A 20,000-nucleotide genomic window follows, 5' to 3' on the forward strand; every position below is an offset into this window, starting at 1 on the left:
TTGCTATTGCTAAGTAAAAAAAAAAAAAAAAAAAATGTAAAAAAATGCTGTTTTCAAGAGCAGCTAATAGACACGATAACCTAAAACTACTCATAGCTGCCAACAAAAGCAAAGTGATGTCAATGTGAATAAACTAAATTACTTAAATATTAAATCAAGATTAATATTCCTCAGAAATTGTGTGCTTCAAAACTTCGAAACATAAAATATTTTAATATTAAAATATTTTAATATTAATATTTTCAAATGTTAAAATTGAAGATATAATACACATTTTTCATAGAAACGTATGCAAAACAGAGTCAGTGGGTAGGCTGATGAGTTTTCTTCTTCGCCTTAAGACTTGCATCCATTTCCCCACCACTCTTATGAGGCGCTCCCCCTAGTGGCCCACCAAGTCATTAACAATGGAGCCGTTACAATGGCGATACCGTGATTATCAAGATATTGGTCAGGTAATAAATCCACGTTAAAACGAATAATAAAATAATAATGATAATAATAATGATGATGATGTTGATGATGATAATAATAATATATCCATCCATACATCCATCCATTTTCTTGACCGCTTATTCCTCACAAGGGTCGCGGGGGGTGCTGGCGCCTATCTCAGCTGGCTCTGGGCAGTAGGCGGGGGACACCCTGGACTGGTTGCCAGCCAATCGCAGGGCACACAGACGAAAAACCATCCACACTCACAAGCACACCTAGGGACAATTCGGAGCGCCAATTAACCTGCCATGCATGTCTTTGGAATGTGGGAGAAGACCGGAGTACCCGGAGAAGACCCACGCGGGCGCGGGGAGAACATGCAAACTCCACCCAGGAAGGCCGGAGCCTGGACTCGAACCGGAGTCCTCAGAACTGGGAGGCGGACGTGCTAACCACTCGAGCACCGTGCCGCCCTAATAATAATATAAATATGATAAATAAATACAAATAAAAAAAATAATTCATAATAAAAATATAAATATATAATATAATGTATAAACATATATACACACATATAATTAGGGCTGTCAAAGTTAAAGCGTTAATAGATTAATTAATCACAGAAAAATGTTGCATTAATCACGTATTAACGCATATTAATCGCACTATTTTTTTCGACCGCACTTGAGCCTTTAATGTAACCGCGAATGGTTACATTGAAGGCTGCGCAGGTCAGTGATTAGGTCAATGCACGGCATTTCCTACGCCTGTTGTTCCAAAATGAGCGGGGTGACTCCAGTTGGCGTTATGGTAGTGATTCATTGCATGCGCTAACCTTGAGCGCCCTCTTGTGACCTGGGGAAGCAACTGTGAAGAGTGAAAATAAATGGCCGCTTGCACATTGCCACAGAGCCGTCTCAGTCATGTGTATTAATGTAGCCCGCACATACAGATACCAACACAGTTGGTGTGCTCGGTGGTAAATTTCGCTTTAAAAAACACCCCGTCGGGACTTTAGATAAAACAAAAGTAATTTGCGTTTAATTAATTAATAATTGCTGAATTGCAAACAATTGATATGATGCTTTTACGTTTTGAGCAATACAAGCATGCATGCAATTGCGTACATACATTTAATCAATGTTTGCAAATGACATTCAGATAATAAAATGCGTTAATGTCAAAATATTCTGGTATTTTGAATTTAATTTATATTACGCGAATACGCAAGTAATTTAGCTGATTAATCAAAATTAAAAAGTGTGATTAATCAGATTAAAATTTTTAATCGTTTGACAGCACTAATAATACAATACTAAGCTGATGAGTCTTCTTCGCCTGAAGACTTGCGTCCATTTCCCCACCACTCTTTTGAGGTGCTCCCCCTAGTGGCCGCCAAGTAATTGCTCAATAAGTCATCAACAATGGAGCCATTATAGTGGCTGAATATTAACTACAAATATCGCGATACTTGCATTGACGTGTCGATAATCTACCGGGAGACAAATTATCCCGATTTATTGTGATATCAACGACTGAAAATACTCAAAATGGTCTGGCACTTGTGGGGGTTATTTGGATAAACGTTTGTCATTCAAAGAGTTCAAGTCAGCATGGCACAAGACTCACGTCACCACAAATTGGGCCTCTTCCTCTTCTGACTCGTCGTCATCATCTGACTCCTCAGTCTCTTCATCAGTCTCCTCCTCCTCGGAGTCCTCTTCCTCATCCACATCTTCGTTTTCATCCTCTTCCTCCTCATCCAGTGAGGAATGCTGGCGAGATGGAAGGCGGCCAGATCTCTTTTTGGGCCGGCAGTCAGGACAGAACCATTCGCCCTCCGGAACGTTCTGCGTAGTATAAAAAGAATAAATAAAGTTGGCATTTGAAGCTAACGTGGTTAAATGTCGCTAACGTGCGCAACGACTCGACTCGTCTGGTCTCCTCTCGGCTACCTTGAGGCGCGGCCTGAGGCAGTGCGTGTGGTGGCCGCGGTCGCAGGCGTCGCACAGCAGCATGTTGTCGGCGTCGCCTTTGCGCCGGCACACGCGGCAGCGGGCGTTCAGGACCGAGCGGGACCACGCCACGCTTCGCTCCAGGATGGCCAGGTGGACAAAAACCTGTGTGCGGGAAACACCAACATTTGCGATTGGGGGGAAAAAGCAGCCGATGGTTGGGGGGGGGGTTGGGGGGAAGAGAGAAGGAAAAAGAGAGAGAGAGAGAGAGAGAGAGAGAGAGAGAGAGAGAGAGAGAGAGAGAGAGAGAGAAGGAAAAAAAAGAGAGAGAGAGAGAGAGAGAGAGAGAGAGAGAGAGAGAGAGAGAGAGAGAGAGAGAGAGAGAGAGAGAGAGAGAAAGAGAAAGAGAAAGAGAAAGAGAAAGAGAAAGAGAAAGAGAGAGAGAGAGACCAACAACCTGAGACAAACTGGAAGACAAGTGCAGGGATTCTCTCCAGTGATCCGACACGGTCTTGGCCGCGCGACTGCTGTCGCTGCCATCTGAGGAATGAGTAAAAAGAAAAGAAAAACAAAAAAAAAGGCAAAAGAGACACAGAAAGAATGACAACGCGAGTCAGAGAAAGAAAATCAATTATAAAAAATACAAATAAATAATAAAAATAAACAATAAAAATAATAAACAATAATAAAACTAATCAATCAATAATTAACACTAATAAATAAATAAAAATAATTAATCAATAATAATAAAATAAAACAATCAAATAATACAAATAATAAATAAGTAATAAAAATAATTAAAATCAATAATAAATCAATAACAAAACTAATCAATCAATTAAATTAATAATAATCAATAAATAATAAATATAAAAATAATAAAAATAATCAATAAAAATAAATAAAAAATAAATACTACTACTACTCCTAATAATAATAATAATAATTAGGGGTGTGAATTGCCTAGTACCTGACGATTCGATTCGTATCACGATTCACAGGTCACAATTCGATTCGATACCGATTAATCCCGATACGAATTTACAAGTCAATTGATTTCATTTTAATTTAGAAAATACTAATCAGTAAACTTGTAGAGTGTAAGATTTGTATGAAAATGTATTATTTATATATCTGAAACTTCAGTTTTATACAGGTTGTAATCTGGTTCATGTTTGAACAGCATTAAAATAAAATATTAAGGCTTAATTTTCCATTCATATAACATTCTTCCATGCTTAAGGTGTGAACCCTAACCCAAAGTAAGACGTTTTGTTGAATATTTTTACATTAAAAATGGAAGTTTAAAAATCGATTCAGCCGCCTATTGAATCGATTCGAGAATTGCGCGATGTAGTATCGCGATATATTGCCAAATCGATTTTTTTTAACACCCCTAATAATAGTAACTTTTTTTCTGTGACGGCAAGTGGCAGGATGTGAAAAAGTAATTTTATACATTTTGAATTTTACATTTAATTAATTTCTTATATATATATATATATATATATATATATATATATATATATATATATATATATAGAGTCTTCTCCGGGTACTCCGGTCTCCTCCCACATTCCAAAGACATGCATGGCAGGTTAATTGGGCGCTCCGAATTGTCCCTAGGTGTGCGGGTGAGTGTGGATGGTTGTTCGTCTCTGTGTGCCCTGCGATTGGTTGGCAACCAGTCCAGGGTGTCCCCCGCCTACTGCCCAGAGCCAGCTGAGATAGGCGCCAGCAGCCCCCGCGACCCTTGTGAGGAGCAAGACAGCCAAAGTGGGAAAGCGCAGGAGAAAAAAAAAAGTGAAAAAAAAGAACAGATCAAGAGCAAAAAAACAAAACAAAAAAACAAAACAAAAAAACAACAAAAAAACAAAACAAAAAACAAAACAGAACAGCCAGACAGCCGTGAGAGGGCGGAGCTATCACAAGTGCCATACCGTCACTGGCCTGTTCGTCATCCTTCTTCTTGCCCTTTTTGCTCTTCTTGGGATCGTCCTCACCTGCAAACGGGTTTGCTCCAGGTTAGCTTAGCCATTTTGAGTGACGCAACACCCTTTGCCCCCGGCTGTTTGACTGGATTTGGACTTATTTTGCAAGGCCCACATAATATTGAGTTACATTGCTATAAAAAGGAAGCTACCAAAAGACTGATTAGTCTCTTGTTTCATCAGGGGGGGAGAGAAAAAAAAAAAGAAAAAAAAAAAGAAAAAAAAAAAGTATGTTTCTATCTGTCTCTGTTTTGCAGCAATTAGCATTAGAATATAGCTAAGTTTCATCATTATTCACATTCCCGGTAAAAACGTCAAAAAGAGCTTGTTGCAACATGGGCCTGGTTGATCTCTTATACTCTGCTGCCACTTGGTGGCCGTTTTTGTAATAACTACCATTTTTTTCACCCGTTCTCTGCAGTTGAGAGGCTGCGTTAAAGCCTTTCTGTATGCTCTAGCATTTAAAAAAAAAACAAAAAAAAAACAAACAAACATAAATAAGTCTTTAAACAAAACATTTCAAAATTAAAATCTTTTGAGTTTGTCTCAATCTGCTTCAGCAGTTTGGTTTCACATCTAACATTTCATAGCAGTAGTAGAATTGAATGTCGTTAATGAGTTGGCTAGGGGGCGGAGCTTCTAGACCCACCGAGCGGAGCTTTGAGGAAGCGTCTCTCGATGCCGCGCTCGACGTGGCCCAGTGCCCAGGCCAGGGTTTTCACTGCCGCCGTTTTGTCCGCCGTCAGCCTAAACACACAAACAAACGTCCCTCCATGTCAGGGTTCACCAATTCGGATTTCTGCTCAATCAGCTCATCAGCCTGCCCGATAACGATCCTGATCTTTCGTATCGGGCGTGTTGGTAAGTGGAAACATCGAAAAACCTGCAGGACTCCGGACCTCAAGGTCCGCAATTGGTGAGTCCGCATCTCCGTTTTTTGTTTATCTTTTTTAAATCGCCGTCGTCTTCATACCCGTCTCGAGCCTTCAGGTAAGCAGACTCCACCTCCATGGCTTGGCTCGCACCAGGACTCAGCAACTCGTAGTTCCCCGCCTCCAATGCCATACGCCACACTTCTCTGTCCATCACCTGGGAAAAGACTCACAATAACGATTATCTCACGATATGACGATACTGTGATTATCGATATATTTGGTCAGCTAATAAAAGTCCAGGATAATTACGGTAAAATAACTCAAGACATAAACGGATGTTTTTTCAATGAGAAAATCGGTTATTTTTGTACATATGCAAAACGGAGTTGGTATATAAATAAATAACTTAAAAATTAAAATAATAATATTTCTCTGAAATAGTGTGCTTCAAAAAGTTTAAACATGAAATATGTTTTAAAAGGTTAAAATTGAAGATGTAATAAGGTTAAAATTAGTGTTGTTCCGATACCGTTTTTTGGCCCCCGATACCGATCCCGATACCTAGCTTTGCAGTATCAGCCGATACCATACCGATACCTAAGGTTTTTTTTCCTCAACATGAAAAAGTTGTCCTGCCATTGGTTCAGAGCATTCAAGGGCCAATAGGATATCTTAGATCGGCATGCAGTGAGCAGGTCACATACCAGTGAATGTCGCACACGAGCAAGACACAAGATGCTGCATCCAAAATCCTAAATGAGAGTTGGAATTAATGGTATCGGCATGTTACTTGTGAGTACTCACCAATACCAATACCACTGTTTTAATGCAGTATTGGCGCCTCTGCCGATACCAGTATCGGTATCGGAACAACACTAGTTAAGATTGAAGATGTAATACACAATTTTCAAAGAAATGTATGCAAAACGGTATATAAATACAATTACTTAAATATTAAATCAATATTATTCCTCAGAAATTGTTAGCTTTAAGAAGTCGAAAAATATATTTTAAAATGTTAAAACTGAAGCTATAATTAGTGTTGTTCCGATACCGTTTTTTGGCTCCCAATACCGATAACGATACCCAGCTTTGCAGTATTGGCCTATACCGATAACATAGCGATACTTAAGGTTTTTTTCCTCAACATGAAAAAGCTGTCCCTCCATTGGTTTAGAGCATTCAAGGGCCAATAGGATATCTTAGATCGGCATGCAGTGAACATGTCACATATCAGTGAATGTTGTGCATGAGCAAGACGAAAGATGCTGCATCCAAAATCCTATATTAGCGTTGGAATTAATGGTATCGGTATGTTACTTGTGAGTAGTCACCGATACCAATACCACTGTTTTATGCAGTATCGGCACCTCTGCCGATACCAGTATCGGTATCTAGCTATAATACAGATTTTTCAAAGAAAACATGCAAAACGGAGTCTGTATATAAATAAAATTACTTAAATATTAAACCAATATTACTATTCATCAGAAATTGTGTGCTTCAAAAAGTCGAAATATAAAATATGTTTTAAAAGGTTAAATTTGAAAATATAATACACATTATTCATAGAAACATGCAAAAGTGAATCAGTTGCTGGACAGATGATTCTTCTTCGCCTGTAGATTTGCGTCCAATTCCCCGCCACTCTTACGAGGTGCTCCCCCTACTGGCCCGCCACAGTAATTGCTCAATAAGTCATGAACAATGGAGCCATAGTCAATTGTTTCATTTTATACAATGTAATAATAAAATGACTTAAAGGGGCTGTCTTCCGGATTCACTCAGGAAAATGCACTTTTTAAATACAGGATGTACACACTTTAACTTTCTCTCAGTCTACACATCTGTGTTTTTCTTAATGTTTTGTGGTAATTTCGTCCTAAACCCCCACCTCCCCAGCCTGTATTTTGCCATTTTGTGTTTGTTTTGTAAACAGCGGGACATTTCAGTGGAAAGACAACCCTCCAGCCAATCGCAGAGCGGCGTGTCGCAAACGGGGCCGGGCGAACGTGTCAGCTGCGTGATGTCACTCCCGCGGCAATTTGAAAGCATGCACGGATTTTTTTTTTTTTTCACTCACTCACTCACAGAAGCTTACGTGTGTGAATGAGTGAGTGAAGAAAAAAAAAATCCGTGCGTGCTTTCAAATTGCTGCGAGAGTGATATCACGCAGCTGACAGGGAGGGTTGTAAACAGTCTTTCCACTGAAACGTCCCGCTGTTTACAAAACAAACACAAAATGGCAAAATACAGGCTGGGGAGGTGGGGGTTTAGGACGAAATTACCACAAAAGATGAACAAAAACACAGATGTGTAGACTGAAAGAATGTTAAAGTGTGTACATCCTGTATTTAAAAAGTGCATTTTCCTGAGTGAATCCGGCAGACAGCCCCTTTAAATATTCAATCCAATGAAATCAATATTCCTCAGAAATTGTCTGCTTCAAAAAGTCAAAACATAAAACATGTTTTAAAAGGTTAAAATTGAAGACATATACACATTTTTCATAGAAAACATATACAAAAGTAAAAGCAAGCTGATGAGTCGTCTTCTTCGCCTGAAGACTTATGTCCATTTCCCCACCACGCTTATGAGGCACTCCCCCTAGTGGCCCACCAAGTAACTGCTCAATAAGGCATGAGTCGTGGCTGTATATCAACTACAAATATCGCAATACTTGCGTAGGCCTATTAATAATCTATCAGGAGACAAAGTATCACAATTTATCGTATTATTGATATATCGTCACACTCCCAATGACGACATAGCGCAAATGATGGCAGCGTTACCTTGAGCGTTCCGAGCGTTCCCTGGTAGATGCGGTCCTCCAGGTCGAGCAGCAGGTCTCTCAGTCTGCCCTCCATCTGGGTCTCAGCCGCAACGGTGCATTCTGGGACAGATCGGGATGACTCTGGGTCATCTGCTGACACACATGATGGTCACATGACCCGATGGGACGAGACGCACGCCGCTGGAGAGAATGTTCACATCGTTTTTTTTGTTTTCTCGTACCGCTGCTGGCGTACTCGCTGCGCCGGCAGGCCTGCAGCGCCTCCTGGAGGCGCTCGCGCTCCTGCAGCAGCGCCTCCTTCAGGCCGCTCTCCCGGTGGCCTCGGGGGTTGAGCGCCTCCAGCAGCTGGTCGAGCTCCTCCACCGAGCTGTAGAAGAACCACTGGTTGGGGCGGTCGAGCGGTGGCGGGCCGCCGCACGGCAGCGGCGCGGGACTCGAGCCCACGCTGGCGTGACAAGAACGGAGTGGGGGGGGGGGGGGGAAATTTGATCGTGGATCGTTATGGACCACAGACAAAAACCCCCCAAAACAAAACACATTTCTTTTCACTTGAAATACTGCAGATATTATAAATTTTGCTTATTTATGTTATTAATAGATAACTATAAATCAATCAGTCAATAAATATATAAAAATAACACACACATACATACATACACACACACACACACATATATATATATATACACACACACACACACACACACACACATATATACACACACACACATATATATACACACACACACACACACACACACACACACATATATATATATACGCTTTAAATTTGGCGATTAATATAAAAAAAATAACGCTTTAAAAATTTTTAACGCCGTTAAAGTTTTTTTTTTTTTTTTTTTTTTGTAAACGTTCCTTTGCTGCCTTGAACCGACGCAAACCGCCACTTAAATTCACAAGAAGAAGAAGAAGAAGACGACGATGACAAAGAAGAAGAAGAAGAAGAAGAAGAAGAAGAAAAACAAAAAGAAGACGACAACGACGACGAAGAAGACTTCTGGTCACGTGACTTATGTAGCGTCCCTGGCGCGAAGATGGACCGCGACTGACTTTTGGGCGGAAAGTCTCACTTCAAAAAGTTACCCGACGGCTCGTTGGAGAAATCTACTGGTTTGCTCACTTTGTAAAGCTGAATTCAAATATCACCGAAGTTGTACATCGGAATGGAATTGGAGTATTGCCCACTACAATGGTGGTCAGAGAGAGAAGGAGCACACAGCAGGCTGGCATCCATTGCACGCAAGTACCTGTCAACTCATGCAACCACAGTACCCTGTGAGAGGTTGTTCTCGCTCTCAGGCCACATCATTCAAAAGAAGCGAGCTTCTTTGTCCCCTGATAATGTGAACAAACTGGTTTTCCTCAGTAATTGGCTAAGTATAAAGAAGGATGAAGCCAAATTTCTTTCCATGGAGAAAAAAAATATTCAATCGAACTTTCAGCAATATATCTATTTTTTTTTACATTGACTCAGGCACTTTTTTTATTTTTATTTTGAGTGATAAAAAGAACACATTTGTTGTTATTCAGAATTTTATTACACTTATATTACCAGTGGAACATGCAAGACATCACCCTCTGCACTTTTAAATAGGTATGGGTTGTTTTTAGAGTAAAGAGTATTTAAAAAAAAAAAAAAAAAAAAAAAAAAAAAAAAAGGTGCCCGCAATATTGAGTCAAATTTGATGTTTTTGTTTAAAGTTTATATTTTACAGGAGAATAATCGTTTTCAAAAATTAAGGAAGGCGCTTAAAAAATAACTATTAAAAGTTTTTGACTCGAAATATTCTTTGTATCTGATGATTCTACATTAATTTGAAGTTTGAAGTTTGAAGTTTATTGAACATATGCACATATACACGTATAATTATATAAACACAAAGTTAAAAGTAAAAAAAATAAAATAAAATAAAAGAAACATCCAATAAATATCTATGTATATGTTCAAGGGAGTAGGAAGAAGTTGAAAACTTATCCAGTCCTACCCCTTATTCTTCATATCCTATCACTTATTTATAATAAATTACATTTTTAATAAAAGAAAATATAATGCTACTCGTATAAAAAAATAAATTAAAAATAGAAATAAAAATACACTAGTAACACACATATATACAAATTTCATTACACTCATATTTAAATTTAAACACTGTGCTTGGGTAAATATTTGTTCCAACATTTATATAAAAAAATGTATCAGTAAAAGTAAAAAAACAAAACAAAAAAAACCCAAAAACAAATTAATCGCGATTAACTATAACAAATTGTGCGATTAATTAGTTAATTTTTTTTAATCGTTTGACAGCCCTAATATATATATATATTAGGGGTGTGAATTGCCTAGTACCTGACGATTCGATTCGTATCACGATTCACAGGTCACGATTCGATACCGATTAATCCCGATACGAATTTATAAGTCGATTGTTGCGATTTTTTTCATTCAAATTTAGAAAATACTAATCAGTAAGCTTGTAGAGTGTAAGATTTATATGAAAATGTATTATTTATTTATCTGAAATTTCAGACTTATAGAGGTTGTAATCTGTTTCATGTTTGAACAGCATTAAAATAAAATATTAAGGCTTAATGTTCCGTTCATATAACATTCTTCCATGCTCAAGGTGTGAATCCTAAAAAAAAAAAAACAAAAAAAAAAAAAACAAAATCGATTCTGCCGATTATTGAATCGATTCGAGAATCGCGCGATGTAGTATCGCGATATATCGCCGAATCGATTTTTTTTTAACACCCCTAATATATATATATATATATATATATATATATATATATATATATATATATATATATATATATATATATATATATATAATGACAGCTGTACAAGTAGGGCTGAAAATAAATGTTTACATTCTATCATGACGAAGATGCTAACACTTGGGTCAACTCAACTCACCAGGCACTGTGACTTTTTATTTATTTATTTATTTATTTATTTCAGTTTTGTGACAGACTTTGAAACCCACCTTCCCTCTGCAGGCTCCTGATGGCCGCCGCCGTCCTCCATGTCAGTGGCGGCGTCTTGGGCAACTTTGGGACGAGGCTGCAACATGTCCTCTGTCAGGCCGAAGCCGTCCTCCTCCACGAAGAGCGCCGAGGCCGAGGGGAGGAGCCAGTAGCGGCGGTAAAGGCGGTCCCGGCCCAATGGAAGCAGGCTGGTGCACGCCGCCGCCTTCTGGATGCGCTCCTGCAGCTGGCGTACCTACGACAGGTCCAATCATAACAATTTTCCTTCTTTTTAATTCTAGGCTAATATTAGCTGATTTTATTGATCAATTTGGGACCTACTTTTAACTAAAGGGTGACACAGGAGTGAATTTAAAAAAAATAAATAAAAAATCCCATCCTGTCCTAAAGATAAAATGATAGACTCCCAGAAAATTCTTGTTGGGCATCTCACCTTCTCCTGTTCTTCCTCTATTTCCTCCCTGGTTAGGCTGGCGGGGGGGCCTATTGAGGCTTTGGGGTCTGAGGTCGTGGGCGGTTCTTTGACTTCGTCTGAAGAGAGACAAGCCGCCATTTAAATACACTTTCCTTATGTCTTTAAATACAATTTTGAAACTTGAAACTTTACTTCCTCCTACTCTTGACACTATTGAAGATTTTTATTTTATTTTCCTCCTTTTTTAATTTCCACTTACATTTTTTTTTTTTACTTGTGATGTGTTTATGTTTATATGTTCAATAAACGCAATCACTCAATCAATAAATCAAACAAATATGAACATATTTCAAAACAATCTATTGAGAGAGTAGGTCAACAAAAATAGCGTAAGAGTACCCATCATGTGTTGACAGTAAAAAAAAAAAAAAAAAAAAATACATCAATCAATAGCCATTGCTTTCTGTAGACATAAGGAGCAGGATTACAAAGGATTTACCGTTCAATAATCTTCAGCAAAAAGCAGGCTGCTCTTAATATATACTTCCTGTTTGCACTCTTTCAAATCAAACAAAATTATGCCAACATCTAGTGGCTGACAGTGAAATTACATTAGAAATAAATTGGAGGCCGAACCACAAACAGTTAAACTGTACAAAACAAAATGCAACTACATATTAAAACGGATTACTTTAACTCTAACATGCCCAAATATTAATACTAGGTTCTGTATATGTACATGTAAAAATATTAAAATAAATACATAAATATTAAATTAAAATTTTATTAAATATTTTTTATTAATTTGTATTTTATTTTGATATTATTTTTTTATTAAATATTAAATAACTATTAAACTGGGTTCAACTTTTGCCCAAAGATAAAAGCTAAGGGTTAATATGTTGAAAATCTTATTTTTGCCCAACCAAACCTTTTGTGTTGTTGGATAAATAAAAATAAATATGAATAAATAAAATGTTGTGAATTTTTTTAAATTAATTTTTATTATTTTATTTTTAAATTGTATTATTTTTCTTATTAAACATTAAATAAATAAATATTAAACTGGGTTCAACTTTTGCCCAAAGATAAAAGGTAAGGGTTAAAATGTTGAAAATCTTATTTTTGCCCAACCAAACCTTATATGGTGTTGTATAAATAAATATAATTAAATAAAATGTTTTTTTTGTTATTAATTTTGATTTTATTTTTAATTTTTTATTAAATATTAAATAAGTACATATTAAACTGGGTTCAACTGTTGCCCAAATACAAAAGATAAGGGTTAAAAATGTTGAAAATTTTATTTTTGCCCAGCCCAACCTTTTGCGGTGTTGAGGTGTGACGAAGCATTCATGTCGTCATCCGGCACTTTCATCTTAAGGCGCTGCTCTTGCTCCCGTAGACGCTCCTCTTTGCGAAGGCGCACCCTGAGAGAAACGGACGTCACGCTCGGTTCACGTAAGTTAGGTTGAGCTCGCGCACGCATGCGTTACCTGTGCGCCGCCTCCTCTCGCTCCCTACGGTGCTGCTCGGCCCGAAGCTCTCTCAGCTCCTGCCTGGCAGCGCGTTGCTCCTCCATGCAGTCTTCGATCAGATCTCGGCTGGATGCCAACGTCAGTAGCTTGCCCGTCAGCGCCTGCAGGATGCTCAGCTTCTCACCTGAACCAAAAAAAAACCCAAAACAAAACACAAGAGCAAGGTCAGTTAAAAGCAAGGTTTTTCTAAGGTTAACTAAAACTAATGAAATACTAAAATTCAAACAACAATTTCTGAACCAAAAAACAAAACACAAGAGCCTTTGGGGATGATTTTAAATGTGATTTTAAGGAGATTTATTTTGATATGAACCGGAATAAGGACGTTTGAAAGTGTGTCATGCAAAAGTGACGTCACCTTGCAGGAGCCAAGAAATAAGTACCTTCTAATACAACTAATACTGAAACTAAACCGAAGCAAAAAGACTAAACTAAAAAGTTATAAAAACTAACAGAACCACCCAAAAAACAACAACTACTAACTAAAAAATAAATAAAACTAATACGGAAACTAACTAAAACAATTAATTTATTAAATAACTAAAACTAATAAAAACTAACAGAACCACCCAGAAAACTAAAATTAACTAAATAAAAAAAAACTAATACTGAAACTAACAAAAAACAAAGCATTTATTAAATAACTACAACCAATAAAAACTAACAGAACCACCCAGAAAACTATTTAAACCTAAATAAAAAAAAAATTAAAACTAATACTGAAACTAACAAACTAAAATGAAGCATTTATTAAATAACTAAAACTAATAAAAACTAACAGAACCACCCTTAAAACTAATCAAAACTAACAAAGAAAAAAAAATAAAAAAATTAATAATAATAATTAAAAAAACGGCTCACCTGGCGTCAGGTCGTAGACGGCCGTGCGCGCCAGCTTCCTCATCAGCGCCGGGCGGGCCAAGCAGAGCTCCACGCACGGGTCGTCGGCGGACGTGAAGCCGCCCTGCCTCTGGTAGCGGAACTTGGGGTTGCCGTGGTTACCATCGGCGCCCGACGCCAGGATGTGCAGACGCAGGATTTCCGACAGCGTGCAGCTGTCCAGGTCCACTTCCTGCAGGCTGCAGCCCAGGTGGAGGTGGGACCAGGCCGCGGCCGACGACACAGCGGCGCTCTCGGCGCAGTCAGACCGCTCGCAATCGTCGTCCTGACCTTCCGACGGCTCTGGCAATACACACACGAGGAAAAACTAGTCCATAGGCCTGGGCGCCGATATTTGGCTATTTGATGCGTTACTGTGATTTTTATTCTCCACTCTTTTGCCCCGTAATAACTCCCATATAATACTTGCAATTTACACGGTTCAAATTTCAACCAGCTTCAAAAATTCACACCTCCCGGCCTATATATTATCTGATTCCACATTCATCCATCTTCTTGACCGCTTATTCCTCACAAGGGTCTCGGGGGGTGCTGGCACCTATCTCAGCTGGCTCTGAGCAGTAGGTGGGGGACACCCCGGACTGGTTGCCAGCCAATCACAGGGCACACAGAGACGAACAACCATCCACACTCACAAGTACACCTAGGGACAATTCGGAGCGCCAATTAACCTGCCATGCATGTCTTTGGAATGTGGGAGGAGACCAGAGTACCCGGAGAAGACCCACGCGGGCACGGGGAGAACATGCAAACTCCACCCAGGAAGGCCGGAGCCTGGACTCGAACCCAATGGGACAGACATTGAACTCTTTCCAAGTATCACTTTCCACTAAGGTTGCACCGATCAATCAGCCGGCCGATTCATCGGCCCTGATTTCCTTACATTTTGGAAGATTGGCGATCGGCCGATTCCTTAAATATAAACCGATCTTATTTCCCTCCTCAGAGGTCTGAAAAAGTCAGCCACTGTCCTCTTCTGCTGAGATGACTAATTGGATTTTCTTTTTTTTTATTTTATTTGAGAGAACTACTTCATGTGCAGTTAAAACAACCCCATTTGTATTATTTCGCCTATACTGATTCCATCCATCCATTTTCTTGACCGCTTATTCCTCACACAAGGGTCGCGGGGGCTGCTGGCGCCTATCTCAGCTGGCTCTGGGCAGTAGGCGGGGGACACCCTGGACTGGTTGCCAACCAACCGCAGGGCACACAGAGACGAACAACCATCCACACTCACACGCACACCTAGGGACAATTCGGAGCGCCCGATTAACCTGCCATGCATGTCTTTGGAATGTGGGAGGAGACCGGAGTACCCGGAGAAGACCCACGCGGGCACGGGGAGAACATGCAAACTCCACCCAGGAAGGCCGGAGCCTGGACTCGAACCCAATGGGACAGACATTGAACTCTTTCCAAGTATCACTTTCCACTAAGGTTGCACCGATCAATCAGCCGGCCGATTCATCGGCCCTGATTTCCTTACATTTTGGAAGATTGGCGATCGGCCGATTCCTTAAATATAAACCGATCTTATTTCCCTCCTCAGAGGTCTGAAAAAGTCAGCCACTGTCCTCTTCTGCTGAGATGACTAATTGGATTTTCTTTTTTTTTATTTTATTTGAGAGAACTACTTCATGTGCAGTTAAAACAACCCCATTTGTATTATTTCGCCTATACTGATTAATATTTTCAAATAAAACAACATTGGAACACTGAAGGTACATGCTGCTTGTTATGAAAAAAAATCATTATCGGCAAAAACCAGGATCAGCATGTCAGACTTTTTTTTTTTTTAATAAAAGACTGGGGATCGGTGATCGGCCGGAAAATTGTGATCGGTGGTAAAGTGCATTGTCCAGTAATCAGGAGGTCATAATTTCATCATTTATCCCCTCAATTTACTTCATAAGCATTCCACATGCATTCACATCTTAGTGTTCGGCTTTCAGCATTCCCACGCAATTTTGCCAGTAATTGCACTTAGTCTAGTCTGAGGGAGATATTTAGTTACATTTTCAGTTAACTGTATAAAGAGATTGTACTGTACTGGCACTGTGAACCTTCTGAAGTATTTTTTTTTTAAGATTTCAGGATTTTTTTTTTTTTTTACATTTTATTTTGGTACTGTTGAAAACTATCAAGAGCTATGGTATTTACTTGCTTAAGTTTGCATTTAACTTAAGACGTACCGATCTCAAGGAAAACGGTCCAAACATCTGGTACGTCTCACCTTCTTGCGCATCTTTGGCCGCCGCCTCTCGCTCCTCATCCAGGGCCTGAAAGATGGCGGTGATGAAGAAGAAGAGCATCTCGCAGAGTGGACCATCCGGATCCGAACCCACCAGGGCCTCCTCCAGAACCTCTGCAAATGGAGACAAAGAGAGAGCGAGGGATAAACCTTTGAACAAGTGAATTTCCAAAATAAAACTTAATTCTAGCTCTGAGGGGTGGGAACCTCTTGGTACCTCACAGGGCTCACAATAACGATTATCTCACAATATGATGATACCGCGATTATCAATATATTGGTCAGGTAATCCACGATAATCTACGATAAAACTACTCAAGATGTAAAATGATGTTTTTTCAATGAGAAAATTGTTTCTTTTTGTACCATCACTGAAACACAATATTCAAACAGGTGTCTTCTTCACACCAAGTACTTTAGTGTATTATTTTTAAACAAATACAAATGTCTTATCTTTCTGTGTACAAATTTGTCTTTCTTAAACACTATTGGCATGCAACGTGTGATTGTCATTTCATTTTATAAACTGTGACACTTTGTGTAACATTACAAAAGTAAATAAACAAAATGACTTAAATATTTAAATCAATATTAATATTTCTCAAATTGTGTGCTTCAAAAAGTCAAAACAAATGTTTAAAAAATGTTAAAATTAGAGATGTACAGCGTTCCTTTGCTATAACGCGGTTCAATTTTCGCAGCCTCGTCAAGTCAAGTCATCTTTATTAGTGCAATTTTGCATGCATTTTTTCCCCCGTAATGTACCTATTTTATAAAATTGATGAAGGTTTGAAGATTGAGAATGTTTAAATGAGAGAAATGTGTAAAAAAGTAAATGCCTCGATGAGAAAAGTATATAAACTGTTAAACATTTAAAACTTTTGTAATAAATGTCAAACATAAAGCTAACTACTTCGCCGATTTCATTTATTGCGGGTATTGCTTGGAACCTAACCCGAGCGGAAAACAAGGGAACACTGTAATACATATTTTTCATACAAACTTATGCAAAAGTGAGCCAGTTGCTGGTCAGATAAATAAATGTCTTACACAACTCAACTCAAGTTTATTTATATAGCGCTTTCAAAAAGCCTGAACTGTCATAAAGCGCTTTACAGAACACAAAAAAACCCAAACATAACATAAAACATTAACACCAATACAATCACAACAAATCAACATTCTTCCATCCCTACATACGCTTTGATGTTTGAAGCAGTTTTTAGATGAAAGAGGACAGAATCAGTCTCCTTTCAGCAGTTGATCAGAGACTTGATCTCAGCATGCATGACGCCACACACGTTTGCTACAAGCTAAGTTTGCTTATAAGATAGCTCATAAACAAGTCAAAGTAAGCTTAGTATGCTAACCTAGCATGCTAAATTAACATTAGCATTAGCTTAACATGCTAACTTAACATGCTAATTTAATATTAGCATAATGTTATCTTAATAGTAATATTAGCTTAGCACACTAAATTAGCATTAGCTTAGCATTAGCTTAACATGCTAACTTGGCATTATCTTAGCATCAGAATTAGCTTAAGATGCTAGGTTAACATGCTAAATTAGCATTAGCTAACCTAGCATGCTAAATTAACATTAGCCTAACATTAACAAAACATTAACAAAGCATTAGCTTAGTATTAGCTTAACATGCTAACTTAACATTAGCATTAACTTAGCATTAACTTAGCATCAGCTTAACATGCTAACATGGCATTGGCTTAGCATCAGCACTAGCCTAACATGCTAACCTAGCATGCTAAATTAACATTAGATTATCATTAACATTAGCTAAGTATTAGCATTATATAAACATTAGCTTAGTATTAGCTTGGCATGCTAAATTAACATTAACTTAGAATGCTAACTTTGGATTAGCTTAGCATTAACATTATGTTAACGTGGACACTTAACATGGCAACTTAGCATTACCATTAACTTAACATTAGCTTAGCATGCTTTATTGTGAGAATGCTTTTAGCATTCCCACAATAAAAGCTGCTGAGTGTTGTTCGCCTGAAGACTTGCGTCAATTTCCCCGCCACTCTTAAGCGGTGCTCCCCCTAGTGGCCCTCCAAGTAATTGCTCAATAAGTCATCAACAATGGAGCCGTTATACTGGCTCTACATCAACTACAAATATCGTGATACTTGCGTAGGCGTATCGATAATCCATCGCGACACAAAGCATCACGATTTATCGCGTTATCGATACATCGTCACACCCCTACAAGCTACGTACACAGTATTTACATTGTCCCGACCAATTGTATTAAACACGAATATGAGCTGTTCTAACGACGCACATGTGACGATTGGTGGCCAAGAAGTGACTCTTACCCAGAGAGACTCCTTCCGGGAATTCGTCTTTGAGCCCAAAGTCCTCACCGAAGGCCCGAAGGAACTCCAAGACCATCATAGCTTCCCCGAAGAGCTCGGGGGTCAGGCGGGTCCTGACGGGCGTCGGTGTGGGCAGATCCTGCCACAAGCAAGAGGAAAGGAGAAAGCTGACGGTTGTCAGGCAACCAGGTGTTGGTGGCAGTGGCGGGCCCCACTCATGCCTTGGCTGACCTTCAGGTCTTCGCATTCCATGTCCTCCCGGGGTTTGTTCCACAGTTTCAGCCTCTCGGCGTATTTCTTCTTCTCCTCTTTCAGCTTTTCGCGCTCCTGCAAAAATCCCAAGTGACTGAGTTTCCGTTTTTGTAATCGGGCTACACACCTGCTAAGTATTGATTATCCTATCGATTATTCCATCGATTACTTGATTACCAAGTTAGCAGACTTTTATCCCATCCGTCAAGTATGTCTATGCCATCTGACTTAGAATTTCAATTTCTGACATTAATTACTTTTTAGGGACGCCCAAATATTTTTAGAAATTCAAATTCAAAGTCAGATGACGACACCTTCACATTGTGGTATTTTTGTGCTATCTGTTCGATTTTAAGCTGAATTTGTGACAATTTTTGATAAAATAAATCGTCAGAATGTCTAACAAAAAATTCTTCCCATTAGTTTTAATTGAAACTACTTTGTGCCATCATTTTTTAAAATGTAATTATATATTGCATTTTTTTAAATGGTACAAAATATATGAAATCACTAGTAGATATTCATTTAAAAAAAAAAAAACTTTCGACATTAAAATTCAAAGTCAGATGGCATATGTTTGTTTGTTTCTTATATTAAAATAAAACTCAGAAGGCAGAGATATATTTTGTGGCATGTTTTTGTCCCATCCGAGTATGAATTTGACATTAGGACGTTGAATTTTTGACAGAAACTTTTGATGTTTTTTTTTTTGTTTTTTTGTTTTTTGAAAGAAATCAGTTTTAGTCATTCAAATTTAAAGTCAGATGACAACTTTACATTGTGGTATTTTGTGCCACAGTTTTTGTTTTTTTTAGGGCCCGAGCAGCGACTGCTGCGAGGTCCCTATTGTTTTTGTAAAAATTCTTCTTCTTCTTCTTCTTCTTCTTCTTCTTTATTCTCCGCAAACGATCGCTATTTTGGGAACCTAAACATTCACAAAAACTCACCGAACTTTGCACACTCTTCGGGCCTGGCGAAAAATTTGATATTATGAAGTCGTCATAACAACGCGACTATATAGCGCCCCCTAGCGTAGAAAAATAAAAACCAAGCCTGGCACATTTGAGCTACAGCAACGAAAATTGGCAGGCACGTGTAGCACCCCGGGACGCACAAAACGTCAATTGGGACCATGTAGCTAAAATGTACAGGAAGTGAGCTATGAATTTTTTTAATGTCCAATCATGCCCCACGCCGAATATTGTAACTTTTCGCCAAAGGGCGTGGCCGTTACGGTG

At 38.7% G+C, this 20,000-nt stretch overlaps 1 protein-coding gene across 3 annotated transcripts in view; it reads right to left on the bottom strand.

The window, feature by feature from the left end:
• baz1a (bromodomain adjacent to zinc finger domain, 1A) overlaps positions 1–20,000 on the bottom strand; it is a 51,310-nt gene that overhangs the window by 10,028 nt on the left and 21,282 nt on the right. Inside the window, exons 9-25 of one of the 3 annotated variants that reach the window (XM_077539018.1) lie at positions 18,742–18,837; positions 18,511–18,649; positions 16,149–16,280; positions 13,874–14,194; positions 12,971–13,136; positions 12,798–12,904; positions 11,493–11,590; positions 11,059–11,294; positions 8,272–8,495; positions 8,049–8,149; positions 5,355–5,470; positions 5,031–5,128; positions 4,331–4,393; positions 2,848–2,930; positions 2,391–2,555; positions 2,065–2,285; positions 1–9 (exon numbers count right to left, since the gene is read on the bottom strand). The exon at positions 1–9 is cut by the window's left edge and continues 111 nt beyond it. In XM_077539018.1, coding sequence (XP_077395144.1) covers positions 1–9; positions 2,065–2,285; positions 2,391–2,555; positions 2,848–2,930; positions 4,331–4,393; positions 5,031–5,128; positions 5,355–5,470; positions 8,049–8,149; positions 8,272–8,495; positions 11,059–11,294; positions 11,493–11,590; positions 12,798–12,904; positions 12,971–13,136; positions 13,874–14,194; positions 16,149–16,280; positions 18,511–18,649; positions 18,742–18,837 — 2,375 coding nt within the window. Of the gene's footprint in view, positions 10–2,064; positions 2,286–2,390; positions 2,556–2,847; positions 2,931–4,330; positions 4,394–5,030; positions 5,129–5,354; positions 5,471–8,048; positions 8,183–8,271; positions 8,496–11,058; positions 11,295–11,492; positions 11,591–12,797; positions 12,905–12,970; positions 13,137–13,873; positions 14,195–16,148; positions 16,281–18,510; positions 18,650–18,741; positions 18,838–20,000 lie in introns of all 3 variants that reach the window. The other 2 variants (XM_077539017.1, XM_077539016.1) reach the window with 2 other exon arrangements.

The sequence above is a fragment of the Festucalex cinctus genome, chromosome 12 (assembly GCF_051991245.1).
Source record: "Festucalex cinctus isolate MCC-2025b chromosome 12, RoL_Fcin_1.0, whole genome shotgun sequence".
Taxonomy (NCBI): Eukaryota; Metazoa; Chordata; class Actinopteri; order Syngnathiformes; family Syngnathidae; genus Festucalex; species Festucalex cinctus.